The following is a 21,787-nucleotide window of genomic DNA, read 5'->3' on the forward strand; positions in this document are numbered from 1 at the left end:
CGGACTTCGCATCCCCAGAGTTGGAGCTGGGACAAGCTGACTAAGCCAGCAAGATCCAGTTTCAAAAAAACCCAAACAACCCCCCCCCCCCACCCCAGCCCCCGGATAGCCCTGGTCCGGGCTTCGGTTCTCCGCTGCGGTGCGGTTCACGATCCCCCGGGTCAGGGCGGGCTGGTGGCCTCTCCCCGGGAGGGGCGGGCGGGGCTGGGGTAAAAGCCGGCGCTCCCGATCGCTTTCGCCGGTAGGTTTCAGAGCTCCCGGGTGGGTTTACCTTTCCCGGATCCCATCTACTCGAGGTGCTTCGCCTCCCCACCCTTTCCTCGGGGCTGGGGTCCGTTTCCCCCCCCACCGCGCCCGGCCCCGCGCTCAGCCAGGCCTCCCGGAGCGCGGGCGCCCCCGTGAGCGAACGGGGGAGAACCGGCCGCCCGCCCGGGGCCCGGCGGCCCGGCGGCGGGGCGAGGTCGGCGCTCGCGGGGCGTTCTCGGGCCCGGGCGGGGGCGCGGGCGGGGGCGGGGCCGCGCCGGGCACGTGACGGGGCGGAGCGAATCCCATGTGCTCCCGGGCGCCGGGAGCGCGGCGCGGCTCCGCCCCCTGCGCCGGTCACGTGGGGGCGCCGGCTGCGCCTGCGGAGAAGCGGTGGCCGCCGAGCGGGATCCGTGCGGGGAGCCGGAAATGGTTGTGGACTACGTCTGTGCGGCTGCGTGGGGCTCGGCCGCGCGGACTGAAGGAGACTGAAGGTAAAGCCGCCATGTCCGGGCTCGACCCGGCCCCCCCACCTCCTCCCCCCGCATCCGCCGCCATCCGAGCCGGGACCCGCCGCCCTGCGCCGCCGCCCCGGCGGCCCGGCCCCGAGGCCCGAGCCCGGGCCCCGGCCCGCCAGGCCCCGATCCCCGGCCCACGTGTGCCGGGCCGGGCCCCGGCCCGGGTGGGGGCGGGGGAGCGCGGGGCCGCGGCGCGCCGGCCCCGCGGGCGGGGAGGGCGCCGGGCTCCCGGGCGGCGCGATGCCCCGGCCCGGGCCCCGCGGCCCGCGGCCCGCGGCCCGCGGCGCGGACGCGGCGCCCGCCGGCCCGCCGCCCCCTCCCCCTCCGCGGCCGGGCCGGGCCGCCGGGAAGTGACACGTTGTTCTTTGGCACTGGCCGGCGCCGCGCGGGGAGGGCGTCGGGGCGGGAGGTGGCGGCGGCGAGCAAGGGAGGAGCCCCCGGCCCCGCCCGCCCTCCGGGCCGACCCCCGCTCGCCGGGAGCCGGCTGCTCCGCGGCCGCCGCCCGCCCGCCCGCCCGCCCGCCGGGCCTGCGCGAGCCTTCCGTCCCGCCCTGCCCGGCCTACGCTCGAGGGCGGCGGCGGGCCGCGCCTCGGGCCCCGCGCGGGGTGCCCCTGGGCCGGGCCCCGAACCCGGTGTCCCCGGGTGGAGGGGGGGTGGGGACGCCACGGCCGAAAGCCGCCCGCTTCGTTTGCGATCTGGGAGCCTGGTGCCAGCGAGACCTGGAATTTCCGGTCTGGTTGGTCTTGGGCCCCGCGGAGCCAGGTTGATACCCCTCACCTCCCAACCCAGGCCCTCGGATGCCCAGAACCTGTAGGCCGCACCGTGGACTTATTCTTAACCGAGGGGGTGAGTGAGGGGGCCGCTTCAGCAGGCGGGAGAGGGAGGGGAGCGACTGGAGGCGATGCGGGCTTGACGATGCGTTTGTTGGTGGGGACACCGGCTGAATCTTCTCGGCTCCTGCGTTCCCTTGGCACCACCTCCCGGGCCCCGTGTGGGGACCCGGCCCTCGCTTCGATCCTTCCTTCCTTCCCCCCGGCCCACTTGCCTTAAGCCGGGGTTCCTTCGCCTTTCCGAGTTCCGCTGTTTCCCAACAGGTGCTGGGGGGACCCTGATGTGGCACCAAATGAAATGAACAAAGCTCCACAGCCCACAGGCCCCCCACCTGCCCCATCCCCTGGACTCCCACAGGTAATTAGGGAGGAATTAGGACTGGGTGGGGGTGGGGGAGACCAGGCAGGCCGCCGTCAGGAACAGGTTCCAACCTCTGGATTTTCCCACCCCCATCTGTGTCAGGGCAAAGTGCAGCTGCGTGCTGCCAAATTGAGACAGGGCTCCTGGCTCTCCCTGGGGGCTGTCCGGGGAGGGGGCCTGTGGGCTGAGGAGGCTCTTGCTGTAGATCTGCTCCCCTTATTTCACCAGCTTGGGTTTTGGCCCCACCCGGGGGCTTCCCCTCTTGCTGAACTCTGGTCTCCCCCCCCCCCCCTTCAGCCAGCGTTTCCCCCGGGGCAGACTGCACCGGTGGTGTTCAGTACGCCACAAGCGACACAAATGAACACGCCTTCTCAGCCCCGCCAGGTGAGGGGCTGTGGGGAGGGGAGCAGGGGGCCTGGGTGGGAACTGTGGAAAGCTCTGTCAGTTTGGACCTAGGATGGAAACCATGAGGCCGGGGGCCTGGCCCCAATTTCCTGACTGTTGCTCTGTTCTTACCTGCGGCTCCGCAGTTTGTGCTGTCAGTGCTTCTGTGTGGTGCCTGGGTCTCTTGGGGAGCCCGTGAGGATGGCCCACCTTTGACAGTTGAGGACCTTGCTATGGGCCCTGCTGCCGGCCAACTCTTGTTGTCTTATAGTTCTTCCTTTTACTCTGGGAGGTTGCCATTACTCCATTTCCCTGTCTTCTCTTTGGGCTGTGGTGGTGAGATGAGCGGGCGTTCCAGATGTTTTTTGCTTTTCTCTGTTGGCTACGTCCTTCCTACGTGGGGGAACACTTGTCCTGCCTCATCCCTCAACCCTTATCACCTTGGGGGTAATTCTCTTCTTTCCTGTCCCCATTTGCTCTCAGGGAGGATTCAGGTCTCTGCAGGTAATGCTTTTTTCTGATCTTGGACCACTTCCTGTTCTCACCCCTACCACCCTAATCGGGGGCTAGACAGAGATTAGGGGTCTTCTGGGTGGGCACTTGTTTGCTGTTTAAGTCTTCAGTTTGAGGCCGTGATGCATGTTAGGTATGAACTTTTGAAGCGTATCTGGGAATTGGGAGATAGTTGCATGTTAGCAGCTAGCTTCCGGTGCCTTAGGTGGAGCAGTGCATGCTGGGGAGTGATCGCCTGACAAGGCCTTACATAGGCCTGGGGCATCTGGGTGTTAGGAATCCTCTGCAGATGGGTGAAATGGTGAAGTGACTAGTGGAAATGGTGGTGAGTGCATGGCCGTGAGAGAGCAGATATACGCAGGACCCGAATTGTGCACCTGAGGTCTGGGGGTGTAGGTGAGGGCACAAGAGGCCACGTAACCGTGATTCGGGTGGGTCTTAGAAGCATCGGTCTCCATCGTTAGAAGCCCGCAGTAGTAGTTCCAGGCTGTAGAGACATTGTTCAGTGTTGATTTTGCTGTCACCTTACTTTCCTGATGCCAACTGCCTTCCTCCCTCCCTCCTGACAGCATTTCTACCCTAGCCGGGCCCAGCCCCCCAGCAGTGCAGCCTCCCGAGTGCAGAGTGCAGCCCCCGCCCGTCCCGGCCCAGCTGCCCATGTCTACCCTGCTGGATCCCAAGTAATGATGATCCCGTCCCAGATCTCCTACTCAGCCTCCCAGGGGGCCTACTATATCCCCGGACAGGTGAGGCCGGGGGCTGTAAGCCGTGACCCCTCGCGCCCCAGTCTTCTCCCTCCTGTCCCACCTCTTCTCCAGAAGCGAGGCTTCCTTCTGGCCCACGCTCACGCCTCTTGCCCTGCTTTGCCCTTGTGGACTGGTCCGGTTTTCATAGCTATCCTCAACTCCTCCTCTTGCCTTCTCTCCCCACACCCAGCAGGGGCGCTCCACCTATGTTGTCCCGACACAGCAGTACCCTGTGCAGCCAGGAGCCCCAGGCTTCTACCCGGGTGCAGGCCCTACTGAGTTTGGGACCTACGGTAAGCAGGGGGAGGGAGTCACAGGCGGGAGTGCAACCCAGAAACATCTACACCGACGGTGATCTGCTTTCTAGGCGTGGCTTTTGGTCTACACACGATAGGGTGAATAGGTGGTAGGGATTGGCGCGTCATATTTAACTGGCGTTGGTGGGGGAGAAGATTGGCTCTTCTGCCAAGAGACCTGGAGTCCTCCCCACACAAGAAATGTAGGATCAGGTTCCAGTTTGAGTTCCAGCTTGGGAGTGAGTGGCCTTTTCCCTATGGTATCTCTTCCGCGGTTGGGGAATGTAATTTGTGTTTGGGAGATGTAGTCCTATCAGAAAAAAAAAAAATTGAGCATGGATCCAATACAGGTATGGTTTTGTGTATATGGATGCGTGATTCAAGCAGGTGCCATTTGTGGCACTTGTCCGAAACAAGTGTAAATTGTGGACAGGAATACAAATGCATTCCATTTTGTAGATAATTGCTTTAGGGATTCGTTTTTCTTTATCGTGGGCCCAGTTCATAGTGTTACATTTTGTTTCTTTGCCCCTTGAGAAGGGCTAGATTTTGAGTGGATCAGTGTTGGCAGATTTTTTTCCCATTCCCGGCCCCAAGAGCTGATCGTGTTTGGGGTTGGAAGGTAGACGCGCTTGCTGCTGGGAGAGGGTGGGTGTGTACGGGTGCCCTGTGGGGTCAGAGACAGATGCAAGCCATCCTACTGGCTGGGGTGGTGGGCAGGGGTGCCTGCCCACTAGGTGTGTGTGTGTAAGTGTCAGGAATGCTTGTAAACGCAGTTCAGACTGGTTCTCCAGCTTTGACAGACATCTAATTCCCTGGAGGAGGAGGACGACGGGGCAGGGCCAGGGGCTGGCTGTGTGTGATGAGAGGTTCTGAGGTGGGAGGCGTTCACGCAGCTATTAGTATTATGGTTGGGCCCTGACGCTGCCACCAATCTTCCTTTCCGTCTTCCCTCCCCCAAAGCCGGCGCCTACTACCCAGCCCAAGGTGTGCAGCAGTTTCCTGCTGGCGTGGCCCCTGCCCCTGTTTTGATGAACCAGCCACCCCAGATTGCTCCTAAGAGGGAGCGTAAAACAGTGAGTAGCAGCAAGGGGCTCTGGGACGTCCGGAGTGGGAGAATTCAGATCGATCTGGCGTGGGTGGGGCAACGTGCCTTTAGGAGCCAGACTTGCAGATCTTCATAGATGAGAGTAGGTAGAGAATGGAGTCTGGATTATTGGGGTCACTGGTACGATCCTAAGATTTCAGTGCGGAAGCAGCTCACGGGAAGCCTGAAATGGCCAGCAGGGTAATTACCAAGAGAACTGGGCTCTGGGGGATTCATGAGAGCTCTGCTTGGTTTTGGGTTTCTGGTGGCTTGCCGTGGAAATGGTTTGTTTCCCGTGGCTCCACCCCCTCCACCCCTAGTCCTGGAAGCTCAGGAGGCCTCCGCCTCTGCTCAGTCCTCAAGCCTTGGGCGTGGTGCCCAGAATAGGGTGCCAGGGCTGGGGAAGCCGCTGAGTCACCCTGGCTCCGCCCACTGGATCTGGGCCCTGCCCCCAGAGATCAGACCGGCCAGCCACAAGTGAGGCCACAAATCAGCCGGCTGGGTGCTAGAGGGGGGTCCTTGGCCCCGGGGGAGTGCAGCCACGGACCTGGGGACTGCTAGTGGGGCCGAGGGCAGGGAGGGAGGGGCATTGTGATGTACAGATTTGCTCTGTGAGGTCAAGGGTCTCTTGAAGGGTGGGGGCTAGGGTAGGGACTACAAGAGCAGCCTGATGGGTTGACAGAACTCATGGGGTTTCTGGCACCCACCCACCTGCTTCCCAGTAGGGGGTGGGGGGTTGGCCCAGAGTGTTAGGAGTGAGGCAAGGTGGAGAGGTGGGCTCCTCCTTCCCACTCATCCCATAGTTTTCTTTCCCCAGATTCGAATTCGAGATCCAAACCAAGGAGGGAAGGATATCACGGAGGAGATCATGTCTGGGGCTCGTACCGCCTCCACACCCACCCCTCCACAGGTACCGGCTCCTCTGGACCCTGCCTTGTTTGGGATGGCTATGTTGCCCAGGATTCCCATCTCCCTAGGTCTTTTCCCTTCATCTAAGGGATTTCCCTGCTTTCCAGGATTTCTAGGCAGAGCGCTAAAGTAGAAATGACTAGTAAAGAAGGGGTGTGGGACCCTCCCGTGCAAGCTGAGTAGTAATAATAACCCTTTGTGTCCTGCAGACGGGAGGTGGTCTGGAGCCTCAACCGAATGGGGAGACGCCCCAGGTTGCTGTCATTGTCCGGCCAGGTAAGAAAGCCAGTACGACAGAACTTCTACGGGGAAATTTGATTTAAAGCTCAGGAAGGTGGGGTGATATTGAACTGCGTGCTGGAGAAAAATGACTTCGGTTCCATGGATTTGAGGCTGGACTGGGTTTTGGATGGAAAAGGGAAAATAGCTTTGGTGGGAGGAGGTTGGGAGTGGGGGCATTAAATTTGGGAGTGCCTTGGCTTCAAGGGGGAGGGGGGAGGAGTAGCAGCAGTGAAGGGTTTGCCTTTGGGTACTTACTCTTCTTTCCTGTGGTACAGATGACCGGTCACAGGGAACAGTCATTGGGGGCCGGCCAGGGCTGTCTGGCCCGGAGCACAGCCCTTCAGAATCCCAGCCTTCATCACCTTCTCCAACCCCATCACCACCCCCAATCTTAGAACCGGGGTCTGAGCCTAATCTCGGAGTCCTCTCTATTCCTGGGGACACTTTGACAACGGGGATGATACAGATGTCTGTAGAAGAATCAACCCCCATCTCTCGTGAAACTGGGGAGCCATATTGCCTCTCTCCAGAACCCACTCTTGCTGAACCCATACTGGAAGTAGAAGTGACACTCAGCAAACCAATTCCAGAACCTGAGTTCTCTTCCAGTCCTCTCCAGGTTCCTACCCCTCTGGCACCTCGCAAGATGGAAATTCATGAGCCTAATGGCATGGTCCCATCTGAGGATCTGGAACCAGAGGCGGAGTCAAGCCCAGAGCTTGCCCCTCACCCTCTTGCTGTGTGTCCTTCTGAGTCCCCTGTGCTTATTGCTCCGACTGCCCAACCTGAGGAACTGCTCAATGGAGCCCCCTCGCCACCAGCTCTGGACTTAAGCCCAGTCAGTGAGCCCGAGGAACAGGCCAAGGAGGTCGTCGCGTCCGTGGATCCCCCCACCGTCCTCTCTGGCACTCCAGTTCCTCCAGCTACTTCCCCTGCCCAGGAGGAGGAAATAGAGGAAGAGGAGGAAGAGGAAGAGGAGGAGGAGGAAGAAGGAGCTGAAGTGGAGAATGAGAAGGGAGAAGAGGAACTCCCCTCGGAAAGCACCCCCGTCTCATCCCACTCATCCCAGAATTTGGAAGCAGCAGCATCCATCCAAGGTGACGTGTGGCTGGATGGTGACGAGGAGCTGGGCTCCTCTTCAGTGATGATCTCGCAGTTTGATTTGCCTCTGGGCTGTGGAATCCCTTCTGTAGTGAAACCTAAGAGCTAGAGGGAGGGCTTTTTAGGCTGTACTGTACGTTTTTACTTTTTAAGTACTGTGCTCTGGCTGCTTTGCATCTTTCCTTTTAGGGATATTCCTCGAATCATTCCTTTCTTTTTCTTTTCCCCTCTTTTCTTTCTTAGTGGCAGTATCTGTGCCAAAGAGAAGACGGAAAATTAAGGAGCTAAATAAGAAGGAGGCCGTGGGAGACCTTCTAGATGCCTTCAAGGAGGTAAGGGAGTAAGAAGTAGGTCAGAGGACAGAGTTTGGGTATGGGCAGTAGCCATGATGCAACCACAACTGATGTTGTATGGTTATAGGAGAACCCAGCAGTACCAGAGGTGGAGAACCAGCCTCCTGCAGGCAACAACCCAGGCCCAGAGCCTGAGGGAAACAGTGTGCCCCCACGGCCTGAAGAAGCAGAAGAGACCTGGGACTCCAAGGAAGACAAAATTCAGAATGCTGAGAATATCCAGCCCAGCGAGCAGAAGTATGAATATAAGTCAGGTATGCTGAAAGAATGGTTAAAAAAAAAAATGGTTGAGCATCATGCCAAGACCCCAGGAGATGGGTGTGACTGAAGCACCTTCTCTTTCAGATCAGTGGAAGCCACTAAACCTTGAGGAGAAGAAGCGTTATGACCGGGAGTTCCTGCTTGGCTTCCAGTTCATCTTTGCCAGTATGCAGAAGCCAGAGGGCTTGCCTCATATCACTGATGTGGTGCTGGATAAGGTTAGTGGTTTTGGGGGAAGGAGGGTAAATTTGGGCTGTGGAAGAACCCAAGGTCCAGAAAGAAGAGTCAGGGCTGGGAATGTGGCCTAGTGGCAAGAGTGCTTGCCTCCTATACATGAGGCCCTGGGTTCAATTCCCCAGCACCACATATACAGAAAATGGCCAGAAGTGGCGCTGTGGCTCAAGAGGCAGAGTGCTAGCCTTGAGCAAAAAGAAGCCAGGGACAGTGCTCAGGCCCTGAGTCCAAGGCCCAGGACTGGCAAAAAAAACAACAGAAGAGTCAGTAGATGTAGCCTGCTTCTAAGATATATGCATGTGTTCTTTACAGGCCAATAAAACACCTTTGCGGCCACTGGATCCCTCCAGACTACCTGGCACGAATTGTGGCCCAGACTTCACTCCATCCTTTGCCAACCTTGGCCGACCAATCATTAGCAGCCGTGGGCCCCCAAGGGGTGGGCCAGGTGGGGAGCTTCCCCGAGGGCCGGTGAGTGGGATTTGATGGAGGGGTAGGTGGATAAGAGGGGGGGGGGTCTTGGTGGTGGGTGGGGACAAGTATGCCTTGAAGACAAACTGGGTGACAGTGAGGTTCCATGCGCTCACTGGCTCTGCCGCCCTCACTCGTCCCTCTCCACTGCTCAGCAGGCTGGCCTGGGACCCAGGCGCTCTCAGCAGGGCCCCCGAAAAGAGCCTCGCAAGATCATCGCCACGGTGTTAATGAGTGAAGATATAAAACTGAACAAAGCGGAGAAGGCTTGGAAACCCAGCAGCAAACGGACAGCAGCTGATAAGGACCGTGGGGAAGAAGATGCTGATGGCAGCAAAACCCAGGTACTGGCAAGTCCTGCTGCTTTTGCTCTCTTATTTCTACACCGGAAGCTCAGCAACGTAAGCTCACGTTGCACTCTTTTGTGCCTGTTGTTCTTTATTAGTAATATCCTAGCCTTACTGCGCTGCCCAGTTCCAGCCACTTGTGTTTGTCAGAACTTCCCGGGTTCCTCCATCTGCTCTGTCCCTTCATCCCTACAGGACCTGTTCCGCAGGGTGCGTTCCATCCTGAATAAGCTGACACCCCAGATGTTCCAGCAGCTGATGAAGCAGGTGACACAGCTGGCCATTGATACTGAGGAACGCCTCAAAGGAGTCATAGACCTCATCTTTGAGAAGGCGATTTCAGAGCCCAACTTCTCTGTGGCCTACGCCAACATGTGCCGCTGTCTCATGGCGGTGAGTTTCTCTTAGCGTAACTTCCCATGGCTCCAGGAGTCAAAGCAGCTTCTTGGCTTTCCCCTCCAGCCCTTGCTGTTGGCAGCCAGTAGGGGGCGGAGCCACGGCGAGAGGTCTTCAGGTTAGGTTGTTGGACTTGGAAGGCTGTTCCTGGCTAGTCTGAGTGTGACATTTTTTTTTTCTTTACCTGTAGCTGAAAGTGCCCACTACAGAAAAGCCTGCCGGGACTGTCAACTTCCGAAAACTCTTGTTGAATCGATGTCAGAAAGAGTTTGAAAAAGACAAAGATGATGATGAGGTTTTTGAAAAAAAGCAAAAAGAGATGGATGAAGCTGCTACGGTGAGAAAGTCTACTGTTAATTCCACTCTCTCCCTGCCTTTATCCCGACCCAGGTGATATTTTAGCTTGCTTTAGAATTTGGGGTGGGGATAGTGAAAACTTCAGGCGTATGTGCCTTAAGACATGATTGGTTTCTGATGCTCGACTCTAGAATTTGTGGTGGAAATAGTAATAATGGGTATTTTGGCCCCAAGAACATGATTGCTTTCTAGGCTGAGTATCCAGATAGTAGAGTGGAAGAAAGATTTCAGCCATGTGCCTGGGTGACTTTATTTTTAAAGACTTGGGACTTGCATTTGGGCTTTGCACTGGTCGTGCGGCACTCTACCACTTGAACTATTCTGCTAGCCCTTGTTGTTTATTTTGCAGTGGGATCTGGGTTTATGTCCAGGCTGGCCTGGAGCTGCAGTCCTCCCGGTTGTAGTTCTTTCATGTCACTGGGGTAATAGATAGGTGTGCTGCGTCACTCTGCCCAGTCGTTGTGCTTTCCCCATAGGTACCACTGCGCAGCCATTGATTGAGGGGGAGTCTTGTTAACTCTTTTTCTTTCTGTTGGTCTGGGCTGCCCTCAAATCTTGATCCCCTCATCCTCACCTTCCAAGTTGCTAGAGTTAAGTCTTGAGCTGCTTCTGCACCTGGCTAGCAGGTGTCTTTTTGAGGTGACCCCTGCCCTGTGACCGGCAGGCAGAGGAGCGAGGCCGCCTGAAGGAAGAGCTGGAAGAGGCGCGGGACATAGCCCGCCGGCGGTCTCTAGGAAACATCAAGTTTATTGGGGAGCTCTTCAAACTGAAGATGCTCACAGAGGCAATCATGCATGACTGCGTGGTCAAGCTACTAAAGAACCACGATGAGGAGTCCCTGGAGTGCCTCTGTCGTCTGCTCACTACCATTGGCAAAGACCTAGACTTCGCCAAAGCCAAGGTACGGCTCCTGGGATGGTGAGGGGGGGAGCAAAAATAGGTGAGCACCTGTCTGCTGATGACATTCTTCTTAGGCCGATGAACTAGGACTGCTGAGCTGGTGTTAAAGAAATAGAGGTTCTTTATCCCTTTGCATCTTTTTAGCCCCGAATGGATCAGTATTTCAACCAGATGGAAAAAATCATTAAGGAAAAGAAGACTTCATCTCGCATCCGTTTTATGCTTCAGGATGTGCTAGATCTGCGGCAGGTATGGGTCTTTCTCCTAGGCCCGCTGCTCTCAGTTCTGACACCCATCAAATTGTCTGAACTACGACGGTCCTGTTTCCACAGAGCAATTGGGTGCCACGCCGAGGGGATCAGGGTCCTAAGACCATCGACCAGATCCACAAGGAAGCGGAGATGGAAGAGCATCGGGAACACATCAAAGTGCAGCAGCTCATGGCCAAGGGCAGCGATAAGCGTCGGGGTGGTCCTCCAGGCCCCCCCATCAGTGAGTCTGAGGCTAAAACTAAGGGAGGGAAAAAGGAGGGTATCATGAAGGAGACTGAGTTGTGCTTTCCTCTGATGACTTCCTGTTAGTGCCACGTGTCTGGGCCACTGAGACCCCATGATGGAACTGAGGATCTGAGGAAGGGAGCTTAGAGTGGACCCAAGAAAGGTCTGCTGGGGGCTGGGAACCTGGCCTAGTGGCAGGAGTGCTCGCCTCGTATACATGAAGCCCTGGGTTTGATTGCTCAGCACCACATATACAGAAAACGGCCAGAAGTGGCGCTGTGTGTGGCTCAAATTGGCAGAGTGCTAGCCTTGAGCACAAAGACGCCAGCAGGGACAGTGCTCAGGCCCTGAGGCCAAGGCCCAGGGCTGGCCAAAGAAAAAGGTGGTCTGGGATTTACTCGTTATTTCGTTATGCCCCCTTTTTGTCCCAGGCCGAGGCCCTCCCCACGTGGACGATGGTGGCTGGAACACAGTCCCCATCAGCAAAGGCAGCCGCCCCATTGACACCTCACGACTCACCAAAATCACAAAGGTAAGAGGTGGATTTTGGAACAGGTGATAGTACTGAGGCCCTTGTAGGGTAAAGAGGGGTCACGAAGCATTAACCCCTAAGGTTGGGGAGGTAATGGCTGAGTTTTTATTCCTAGACCATCTGGTTACATTGCTAGAGCTTGATTAGATTGTGACAATGCTGTCGGCTTGTAATGTTTGCTCACGTTGGTCTGGGAAAGCTGACATACATACCAAATTCAGCCCATACCTGCTTCTGTAGATCCTATGGGCCAGGAATAGTTGTTCATGGGACTTAAGTGGTTGAGAAAATTCAACAAGTAAATGACGTTTTATGATGTAGAGTAAGTTTGCCTGTTCCCTGATCTGGGCTGCTGGGCTGTGTGTGATGTTGTTGGCTAAGTGCTCTGGCCAGGACAGATATGTATGTGGTTTTACTCTTTCCTTCTGCAGCCTAACTCCATTGACTCTAACAACCAGTGTTTTGCCCCTGGAGGACGACTGAGCTGGGGCAAAGGCAGTAGTGGGGGTTCAGGAGCTAAGCCCTCTGATGCAGGTATGAGCTAGGTTGTTTATTTAATCTCAGCTCCCTCAAGGAGGGCAGCCAGAGCAGAAGCACTTATGTCGTACAGGGGCCATCCATACGGTTTCATTGTTAGTGCTGGGCTAAGTGTCTGGCAAGTTAAGAGAATGTAGCAACAGGGGTTTTTGTTTTTTCTCTTGCTGGTACTGGGGCTTGAACTCAGGGCCTTTCACTTTATTTTGAAGATTTTTCATAATTAGAGCTTCAGCTGTCTTCAAAATCTTAGGTTCCACTGCTAGGCTCGCTGTACTTCCCCCCTCCGCTTGGGGTGGGGGGGCTTGTCCACCCCTTCCTGGGTGGTCCTTTATCGCTCTTGGCCACGTGGGAGCGATGGTCGCAGGGTGCCCCAAACCCGCCAAGGAAGACACGGGTGCATGGGTCCCTGGAGAAGCCTCGGGCGTTCTGGTTTATTCAAATGAGGAGCCAAGAGATAGATCCCAAAGGCGTGGGCACAGGAGAGGGGCCCCTGACTGGTCACAAGGGCTGTCCCTCAAGTGATGTCAGGGGACTTCCTTTGTGGGTGGAGGCCCAGCCCCCCAAGGGTTTGGTTCTGGGGTCCCCAGCCATCAGACACATGCTCGACCCCCAGGGGCGGGGGGGGGGCTTCTCTTCCTGTGAAAGGCGGAAGGGGAGGGGACAGGCTGGAGCCAGCTGTGGCCTCTTAAAGGCACAGCTGTCCCCAACAGTTCCACTCCTCCAATCTGGGATTTTGCTTACGTGGGATTTTTTGTTTGCATTTTTTTTTTTTTGGTGCTAGTCCTAGGGTTTTTAAGTCAGGGCCTGGGAAGACTTTCCTACCTTGGCTGGTTTTGAACTGAGCTACTCTGAACTGAGCCTCCTGATTAGCTAGGATTTATAGACGTGAGCCACCGGCTCCAATACATTTCAAACTTTTCTACCCAGCCTGGTTTCTAACTTTCTCTGATTTCTCAGATTCCCACCTTCTTCGTACCTAGGTTTAAAGATGGGAGCCACCAACTCCTGGCTTAGTAATTTTTTAAAAATTGGTTTGTTTGCTTTCTCAGCATCAGAAGCTGCTCGTCCAACTACCAGTACCTTGAATCGCTTCTCAGCCCTTCAACAAGCAGTACCTACGGAAAGCACAGATAACCGACGGGTTGTACAGAGGTAAATTTCCTAGGGGTTTTGGTTTTCATACTGAAAGTACTATGATTCGGCTTTGTTTTTGCCTTATGGAAAATTCCTCTTACCTTTAAGATTGGGGCATATTCCTGGTTCCAAGAATTGAGACCTAGCTGTTGCTCAGCATGTTGAGTAGTTCCCCGGGTAGTCAGATGCAGGTATGAACTGGGTACATTTGAGAAACAATGAGTGCAATTGGGAAACAATGTGTCTATCTTCCAGGAGTAGCTTGAGCCGGGAACGAGGTGAGAAAGCCGGGGACCGGGGAGACCGACTAGAGCGGAGTGAACGGGGAGGGGACCGTGGGGACCGGCTCGACCGCGCAAGAACACCTGCCACCAAGCGCAGCTTCAGCAAGGAGGTAGAGGAGCGGAGTAGAGAGCGTTCCTCCCAGCCTGAAGGACTGCGCAAGGCAGCTAGCCTCACAGAGGACCGCGGACGGGATACTGGTGAGAGGCTGGGAGAGGGATGGCGGAGCAGGGTGTGGGCTGGTTTGACTAACTGGCCCCGGTGTCAGGAATTCCAGATCCTCTTTGCTAAGAAAAGCCTGGAGCTGAACATGATCTGGGATCTGTTCTTCCCCCCCAGTGAAGCGAGAAGCTGCCTTGCCTCCAGTAAACCCCCCGAAGGCTGCACTCACTGAAGAGGAGCTGGGGAAGAAATCCAAGGCCATCATTGAGGAATACCTCCATCTCAATGACATGAAGGTCAGCCGTGCAGGGGCTGAGCGATGGCGGCTTCCAGGTGGATAGGGAGGGAGCCGTGTTGACAGGCGCGGCCAGGCAGCTGACCGCGCTCCCCCTCCGCCCTGTCCCCCATCAGGAGGCAGTTCAGTGTGTGCAGGAGCTGGCTTCACCTTCCCTGCTCTTCATTTTCGTGCGGCATGGCATCGAGTCCACACTGGAGCGCAGCACCATTGCTCGGGAGCACATGGGGCGGCTGCTGCACCAGCTGCTCTGCGCTGGGCACCTCTCCACTGCCCAGTACTACCAAGGGTATGACCAGCTTCGTGCGGCCTCTCGCGTTCACACACCCACACACGCCTTCTCCTTGGTGGGGTCCCACGTTCCAGGCTGGGAGTGTGGCAGATGGCTTGCCTCGCACGCCTGAAGCCCTGGGTTCCATTCCTCAGCCCCCCCCTCCCCCCCACAGAAAAGGTGGGGAAGGGGCGCTGTGACTCAAGTGGTAGATGCTAGCCTTGAGCAAAAGAAGCCAGGGACAGTGCCAGGCCCGGAGCTCAAGCCCCAGGACTGGCAAATAAATAAACAAATACGTATACATACACATACTCACTCTCCTTTTCCTTTCTTAATTTCTGGTATTGGTGAAGCAGCCATCTTTCTAGATATTTTGGTAATTCCATTCTTACTTCCTAAGTGTGTTTTCTTTCTCCTGCCCTCTCCTCATCCATATTAAGTGTTGGGGATTGGACCCAGGACTTTTCACCTGCTATATAGCTGGTGTTATGCCACAGAGCTACACTATTAAAGCCTCCTGGATGGTTTAAAGAAGGATAATTTCATTTCCCATTTTCAATTAGGGGTATGAGCTGATTCTGTATATGGTGAGAAGTTTATGGTTTATCTTAAAGGAAATGGTTGGGGGTTGAGTGCTGTTTAATCCCAGCTACCCAGAAGCCATAGATGGGAGGGTTTGAGTTTAAGACTAGTCTGGACGAAAAGTTAGCAAGACCCTCATCTCAAGTAAGCCTAGTTTTGTTGTACACGTCTACATGAGAGGCATAGTTAGGATGGCACTCCGAGGCCTGCCTGAGCAGAAGTGCAGACCTCTGAAAAAAATCACCTGAAGCAAAAAGGGCTGGAGGCATGGGTCATATGGGTAAGAGCTTGGGGATCATTTTCCTTTGGCAATATGGAAATCCTTCAGTCGGTGGATGAGTTCAAGTTTTGCCCTTTTTTTTTTTTTTTTTTTTTTTGCCAGTCCTGGGCCTTGGACTCAGGGCCTGAGCACTGTCCCTGGCTTCTTTTTGCTCAAGGCTAGCACTCTGCCACTTGAGCCACAGCGCCACTTCTGGCCGTTTTCTGTATATGTGGTGCTGGGGAATCGAACCCAGGGCTTCATGTATACGAGGCAAGCGCTCTTGCCACTAGGCTATATCCCCAGCCCCAACCCTTTTTTTTTCTTGTGATAATTATTTTTGTATGTTAAGAAATCTTTCCAAGCTGGGCTCTGGTGGCTCACGCCTGTAGTCCTAGCTACTTGGGGTGCTGAGATTTGAGGATCGTGGTCGCCCGCAGCCCTGGGCATCAAAGTTCATGAGACTTCTCTCCAGTTAATCACAGAGAAAGCCAGAAATGGCATTGTAGCTCAAGTGGCAGAGTGCTAGCCTTGAGCAAAAGGAGCTCAAGAACAGTGCCTGGGCCCCAGGTTTAAGCCCCAGGACCAGCAAAAAAAGTAAAGAGAAAAAGTAATATTGCTGGGCGCCAGTTGCTTGTCTGCACATACTTCTTGCTACTCAGGAGGCTGAGATCTGAGGATCATGGTTCAAAGCCAGCCCAGGCAGGAAAGGTCATGAGCCTCATCTCCAATTAACTATCAAAGGCCCAAAGTGGAAGTGTGGTTCAAGTGATAGAGCCCTATCCTTGAGTGAAAAAGCTCAGGGACAGCGCTCAGGCTCGAGTTAAAGCACAAGAAAAATCCTTTCCCCGCTGAGAGAGGGCGGGGCGTGCCTGTAATCCTAACATTTATGCTAAAGCAGGACGATTAGGAGTTCAAGGCTAGCCTGTTACCTAATGAGACTGAGTTTAAAAAACAGTGTGTGTGCTTCTGTCCTGGTCTACATAACTTTTAGGGGAGTGCACCATCTAAGGATAAGAAAAGGGGGCCTTACTTTCAGATTACCCCATGTCTAGACTATTTCTGAAGGGTTCCACAGTTGATCCTTAGCTAAATATACCAGCAGGGTTGAGTGAGTCCTGACCCATTTTCCCTAGATTGCTCTGTCTTTGAATTCCCTGTGCAGGCTGTATGAAACTCTGGAATTGGCTGAGGACATGGAAATTGACATCCCCCATGTGTGGCTTTACCTGGCAGAACTGGTAACACCCATGCTACAGGAAGGTGGGGTTCCCATGGGAGAGCTCTTCAGGTAAGCCCCCCTTCCCTGGTGGAATTGAAAGGAAGTGAAGACTGGATGGATGGTGGGAAGGTTGAATTGCCTGGGCTTGGAAAGGGGTGGAGTAGTGTTGATCTCCATTGGGACTTTCTCTTTTAGGGAGATTACAAAGCCACTGAGACCCATGGGCAAAGCTGCTTCCCTGTTGCTGGAGATCCTGGGTCTGTTGTGCAAAAGCATGGTGAGTGAGCCTTTCCAGCGCATCATATGTGCAGTGCGTTCAGACTTCTGTGTGATTTGGCTTCTGGTGGCTCTGAGTGAAGGCTCATTCTCTGCCTTGGTGGCCCGGAGTATTGGTGATGGCAGAATTGTGGTGGCACCTAATAGAAATGTTGAGGAACAGTCTGCTTCAGACTGTTCCAAGGTTGAAGGACAGTGACCATATAAGACCCTAGACCCGTGGCTGGGGATATGGCCTAGTGGTAAGAGTGCTTGCCTCATAGAGATGAAGCCCCGGGTTCGATTCCCCAGCACCACGTATGCAGAAAATGATCAGAAGCGGCGCTGTGGCTCAAGTGGCAGAGTGCTAGCCTTGAGCAAAAAGAAGCCAGGGACAGTGCTCAGGCCCTGAGTTCAAGCCCCAGGACTGACAAAAACAAAAAACAAAAGACCCTAGACCCATGATTAATTTACTCATTGGAGTAGTATTTCTTTGAACATTGAATATACTGAATGTTGGGAATGCAATGGTAAAACATGGTCATGAAACAAGTTGGTAGAGGAAAAGAAAAAAGGAAATGACTGAGTTCACATCCTAGTACCTCAGAAGAAAAAAGGAAGTGAATTAGTGGCTGATGAGTATAAAATAAAAGGTGGAAAAATGGAGAAAGCCAAGTTGGGTATGATAGTTAGTGGCAATTAGAAGGTGGATGTGTAATTTCAGAAGAGTTCAGTTATCTGGAGCACGGAGGAATGAAACTTTGGCTTGAGACTGTTATTTTGGTATGTGTTAGCATTGGGGTATTTCTGCTTCTAAGATTTTCTCAACTTAGGAAACAGGCACACTTGTTACGAGTCATTTTTTCCCATCAACAAACATTTGTTACTTGAGATGATGAAAAACAGATTTCAGTAGCGTGCTGAGAGTTTTACAGAGCTGGTTGACGTTTTCCCTTTAGGCTCCTAGGTCGCCTGGTTCACCCTGTGTCGGCACTGTGGTGTGCTGGGTGAGTGCTCGGCACCGGGCCGGGCGCGGTTGTGTTTGTGTCTGGGCGAGCTGGGCAGCATCCTTAGTTACTGGTGGGCTTTCATTGAACAACAGGTGTTGGATGACTGTTGTGCAAATGTTGGGTTTTTGGAGAGAGAAACAGTTGCCGTGTCTTGTGTTTTTCAGGGTCCCAAAAAGGTGGGGGTGCTGTGGCGAGAGGCGGGGCTCAGCTGGAAGGAATTTCTACCCGAAGGCCAGGACGTGGGTGCATTCATTGCTGAGCAGGTTTGAGGCTGGAGTTTGGTTAATCCTAACGTTTTGAGAACATTTCCTCCTCATCTTTCACACCCTACACTTGACTTCTGACTGGGGGACCTTTGGATTGCAGAAGGTAGAATATACCCTGGGAGAGGAGCCTGAAACTCCTGGGCAGAGGACGCTTGCTTTCGAGGAACTCAGAAGGCAGCTGGAAAAGCTGTTGAAGGAGGGCAACGGTAACCAGCGGGTGTTCGACTGGATAGAGGTATAATTCTCCTGGAGGTTGGGGAAGGGTAAAGGAAAGTTCTTTCTTGGGGTAAGTGGGTGTTACAAGAATGGAGACATCATGCATGGATGGATACGATTCGCAACTTACGGGCTGTTTGTTTCTTGTACAGGCCAACTTGAATGAACAGCAGATAGCATCCAATACATTAGTTCGAGCCCTTATGACAACTGTCTGCTATTCTGCAATTATCTGTAAGAGAAGCCAGAGAGATGGGAAGGGACGAAGTTGGGACCAGTAGAATAATGGAGGGAGAGGGGTTCAGTCCTAGGCCTGAACCAGGCTCAGTTTGAGTCACTCCATTTACTCTCCTGTCTTCCTTCCCATAGTTGAGACTCCTCTCCGAGTGGACGTCGCAGTGCTGAAAGCGCGAGCGAGGCTGCTACAGAAATACCTGTGTGACGCACAGAAGGAGCTGCAAGCGCTCTATGCCCTCCAGGCCCTCATAGTGACCTTAGAACAGCCTGCCAGTAAGAGCCAGGCTGCAGGGGTGGAGGCGGGCGGGGTGGAGGGGATGCCAGACAGCGGAGGGCAGTCGTGGAAGGTGCTCAGCGCAAGGATGGGAAGTCATTGGAGGGCAGAATTGCCATGCCCTGGTTTTGATTCCTTTGTTTCACTTGTTTCCTTGCCTCTACGTGGAAGGAGTTAGTCACAGCCTCAAATGTGGATTTACTGCCCGCTTTGTGCCTAGCCATCTGTTAGGTGTCCAGAGATGATGGAGTACAGCATCTTTCGATGTCATGCGCCTCTCTGCCTGGCACAAAGCTGAAATGCTCTGCTCACCTTGCCTCTTGTTTCTTTTTCAGATGTTGTTTAGGATAGATGGTATTATTCTCATTTTTTTCTACAGTGAGGCTTAGGTGAGCATGTCTGCGGTTATTTCAGCAGTTAGGTATGCATCCAGGTGTTGAGATAATCAAAGAAGTCCAGCAATTTCTGATCTGGGCTGTAGTCATTGACTTTGAGTGATGGGTGTTGGGGCATGGGTCTGATGGGTGGTGGGTAGGAATTAGCTCAGTGAGAGGGGAAGGAGAGCTCTGAAAATGAAGGTGCACTGCCTGGAGTGGGAAGGAATAGGACGCTGGAAAGGAGCTATTGAGGGAAGACCGTTGTGATTGAGGTCACGGACTGGCTAGACGAGCCCTATTGGGTTCTGAACTTTGACCTAAGCAGGATAAGGACATTGGGATTGGAATGAAGGAATTATTGGCTACAGTTGGGGAAGACTGAATTCAGCAGGATCTACACTAGTAGTTTGGCTTCCCTGGAAACTGGAGAGGGAGAAAGGGAGCAGATTTAAGAGATAATTAGGAAATAGAGTTGGACAGCTTTTAGTCACACTGACTTGGAGAGGAACCCATGGTTGACAGTACTGCAGAATGGTAGGAGCAGATGTGAAAATTGGTCTCTGAAATAAAAAATGTCAAGGCCAGGGACAGGCACTAGGGGTTCATATCTGTAGTCCTTAGCTACTCAGGAGGTTGATATTAGAGATCTCTACTGCGATCCCCTAAACACAAAGCCAGTGAGGGCAGGAAAATTCATGAGATGCTTACCTCCAATTGACTACCTTACCCCCCGCACCCCCCCCACCCCACCAAAAAAAATAAATAAGTAAAATAGCTGGAAATGGAGCTGGAGCTCAAGATGGTAGATCACTCCTAGCCTTGAGCGAAAAGAGCTCAGGGATAGCACCCAGGCTCAGATTTCAAATCCTAGTACTGGACCAGGAAAAAAAAAATGTCATGGCCAACCTGGCAAAACCAGTATTTGGAGCTAGAGGCAGATTCTGGATTACTGGAATTATTACTCTGGAATACTTAACTGTGACAGGAAGAAGAAGAAAAACTAGTTTAAAGTCTGTAGATGAAAAACCTTGGGCTTGAATGTGTGGGAAAAGGGTCCTCTGGATCGCCTATTTTTGAAGTACAGTGCAGAGAAAGAATGAATCTGCTTGCCACTGCTGTGTGAAGCAGCCACAAACTGTCTGTGGACCTAACTAAGGTGGGGTGCCCTGAGAAATGTCCTGGCTGGCAGCTTCTGGTTTAGGATTTTCACCTGATCTGAGTTGAGATCCAGTAGTTTGTTCATTTCATTTACTCTGCCTCCATTTTTAGGAGCATTAAGTTAGGTTTGAAAAGATTAATACTACAAGGTGAAGAATGAGATAGAGTTTGGAGATTATAAAAACAAAGCCCCAAACCTACTCCCTTAGTGACCAGTGGTGGGGGAAAAAGAGCAAGGGGATGCGTTAAGCTCAGTCACGAATTCACTTTGGGTGGCAAAAGGATGTTTCTGGCTTTAAAGGATGTGTGTGGGAGGCCGGACAGATGGGATCTGTTCAGGGGGGCCATTGAATTTTCAAACACTTAGCATTTGTGAGTGGTGAACCTGGGACTTGTGTGAGTTCCCTCAATTCAGGAATGCCCAGACTATGTAACTTTGCCCATTAAGTGTAACACAAGTAGAGAAGCTGGAAGCTGCCATAAACAATGAGGGGTAATACGCTGGTGAGGCTGGGCAGAGCTTTGTTGTGGCCAAGTAGTGTGCAAACTCCCCCTCTGCCTCAGTCTCCTGAGGGTGGGGATTACAGGTGTGAGCCACTAAGCCTGTTGTGTTGGGGGTGTGTGTGTGTGTTTAATGGCCCACTGATTGATTTCTATGTAGTTTCTTAGGTCATGTGGTTGGTATCCTGTCAGAGGCCTAGTCATTCTTGAGATGGCAGGCCGGGCACAGATTTCAAGATGGTAGGCGCTTGAAAGGGACCCCTAGGGACAGTCTGGCCCGGGCTATGCCCAGTCACCCCTAATTGTTGTCCTGCTGATTTGCAGACCTGCTTAGGGCGTTCTTTGATGCGCTGTATGATGAGGACGTGGTGAAGGAGGATGCTTTCTACAGCTGGGAGAACAGCAAGGACCCCGCGGAGCAGCAGGGCAAGGGCGTGGCCCTTAAGTCTGTCACAACCTTCTTCAATTGGCTTCGTGACGTAGAGGAGGAAGAGTCTGACCACAACTGAGGGCGGGTGGGGGTGGGGACTCGGAGCCCCATGGACACAAGGATGGCCCGGCCAGCCGTCTGGACTGCAGGGGGGTAGCAGCGGCGGCGGCGGCGGCGGCGGGTGCCTGTAGTGCGATGTGTCTGAGCTAATAAAGTGGCTGATGAGGCAGGATGGCCTAGGGCTGCCTGGGGACCCCCCCTCCAGGATGCCGCCGGTGTCCCTTTCCTCCCCCGGGCACAGAGATATATTATATATAAAGTCTTGAAATTTGGTGTGTCTTGGGGGTGGGGCGCCGCCACCTGCCCCCGGGGGGTCCTTTTTTATTTTCTGAAAATCACTCTTGGGACTGCCGTCCTCGCTGCTGGGGGCAGATGCCCCAGCCCCTGCGCCACCCCTGCTGCTGCCTGGGCAGGGGGAAGGGGGGCACGGTGCCTGTAATTATTAAACATGAATTCAATTAAGCTCCCGCCTCCGCGCGCTCTGTGGCCCGCTCCTTCTGGAGGAGGGGGGCGTGGGGGTGGGGTGGGGAGGGCCGGGATCGGGGAGCCCCCCGGGGAGCGGGGGGCGGCCGCGGGGACACGCACGCCGCCGGCTCCCGGCCCCGCTTCCCCCCGCGACGCGCCCGTGCGCCCGCGACGTC

General features: G+C 54.3%; 1 protein-coding gene, 1 long non-coding RNA gene and 1 other non-coding gene across 5 annotated transcripts; 2 read left to right on the top strand and 1 right to left on the bottom strand.

Moving 5' to 3' along the window:
• Window positions 1–599: 599 nt before the first annotated feature.
• Eif4g1 (eukaryotic translation initiation factor 4 gamma 1) lies at window positions 600–21,612 on the top strand. Of its 3 annotated transcripts, none has more exons than XM_048347253.1 (33): window positions 600–737; window positions 1,551–1,607; window positions 1,856–1,949; window positions 2,250–2,336; window positions 3,419–3,595; window positions 3,789–3,888; window positions 4,855–4,967; window positions 5,796–5,888; window positions 6,097–6,163; window positions 6,445–7,266; window positions 7,514–7,602; window positions 7,691–7,877; window positions 7,969–8,102; window positions 8,431–8,589; window positions 8,745–8,933; window positions 9,132–9,329; window positions 9,523–9,669; window positions 10,354–10,590; window positions 10,734–10,838; window positions 10,922–11,081; window positions 11,518–11,618; window positions 12,050–12,152; window positions 13,205–13,307; window positions 13,545–13,771; window positions 13,911–14,029; window positions 14,145–14,317; window positions 16,306–16,431; window positions 16,558–16,639; window positions 17,792–17,890; window positions 17,994–18,128; window positions 18,262–18,343; window positions 18,479–18,619; window positions 20,981–21,612. In XM_048347253.1, exons 3-33 carry the CDS (start codon window positions 1,890–1,892, stop codon window positions 21,163–21,165), a joined length of 4,800 nt encoding a protein of 1,599 aa, XP_048203210.1. In that variant the 5' UTR covers window positions 600–737; window positions 1,551–1,607; window positions 1,856–1,889; the 3' UTR covers window positions 21,166–21,612. The 3 variants fall into 3 exon arrangements, with proteins under 3 accessions (XP_048203210.1, XP_048203211.1, XP_048203213.1); XM_048347254.1 differs by having other exon boundaries at window positions 8,748–8,933; XM_048347256.1 differs by lacking the exon at window positions 2,250–2,336.
• Window positions 2,942–20,290, bottom strand: LOC125352063. Its single transcript, XR_007211091.1, has 3 exons — window positions 20,150–20,290; window positions 17,952–17,954; window positions 2,942–2,953 (listed from the first exon to the last, which is right to left on the bottom strand). It is a non-coding gene; the product is annotated as an uncharacterized LOC125352063 (long non-coding RNA).
• On the top strand, window positions 11,148–11,223 carry LOC125352106. The gene has a single exon (XR_007211111.1). It is a non-coding gene; the product is annotated as a small nucleolar RNA SNORD66 (small nucleolar RNA).
• Window positions 21,613–21,787: the final 175 nt, after the last annotated feature.

This window comes from Perognathus longimembris, chromosome 5 (assembly GCF_023159225.1).
Source record: "Perognathus longimembris pacificus isolate PPM17 chromosome 5, ASM2315922v1, whole genome shotgun sequence".
NCBI lineage: Eukaryota > Metazoa > Chordata > Mammalia > Rodentia > Heteromyidae > Perognathus > Perognathus longimembris.

Excerpts from the sequence above, each read along its gene's own strand:
- Eif4g1 (XM_048347253.1), top strand. The coding sequence starts at position 1,890 with ATGAACAAAGCTCCACAGCCCACAGGCCCCCCACCTGCCCCATCCCCT. Across the intron at positions 3,596-3,788 it reads CCTACTATATCCCCGGACAG|GGGCGCTCCACCTATGTTGT; the intron begins GTGAGGCCGGGG and ends CACACCCAGCAG. Across the intron at positions 13,308-13,544 it reads AACCGACGGGTTGTACAGAG|GAGTAGCTTGAGCCGGGAAC; the intron begins GTAAATTTCCTA and ends TCTATCTTCCAG.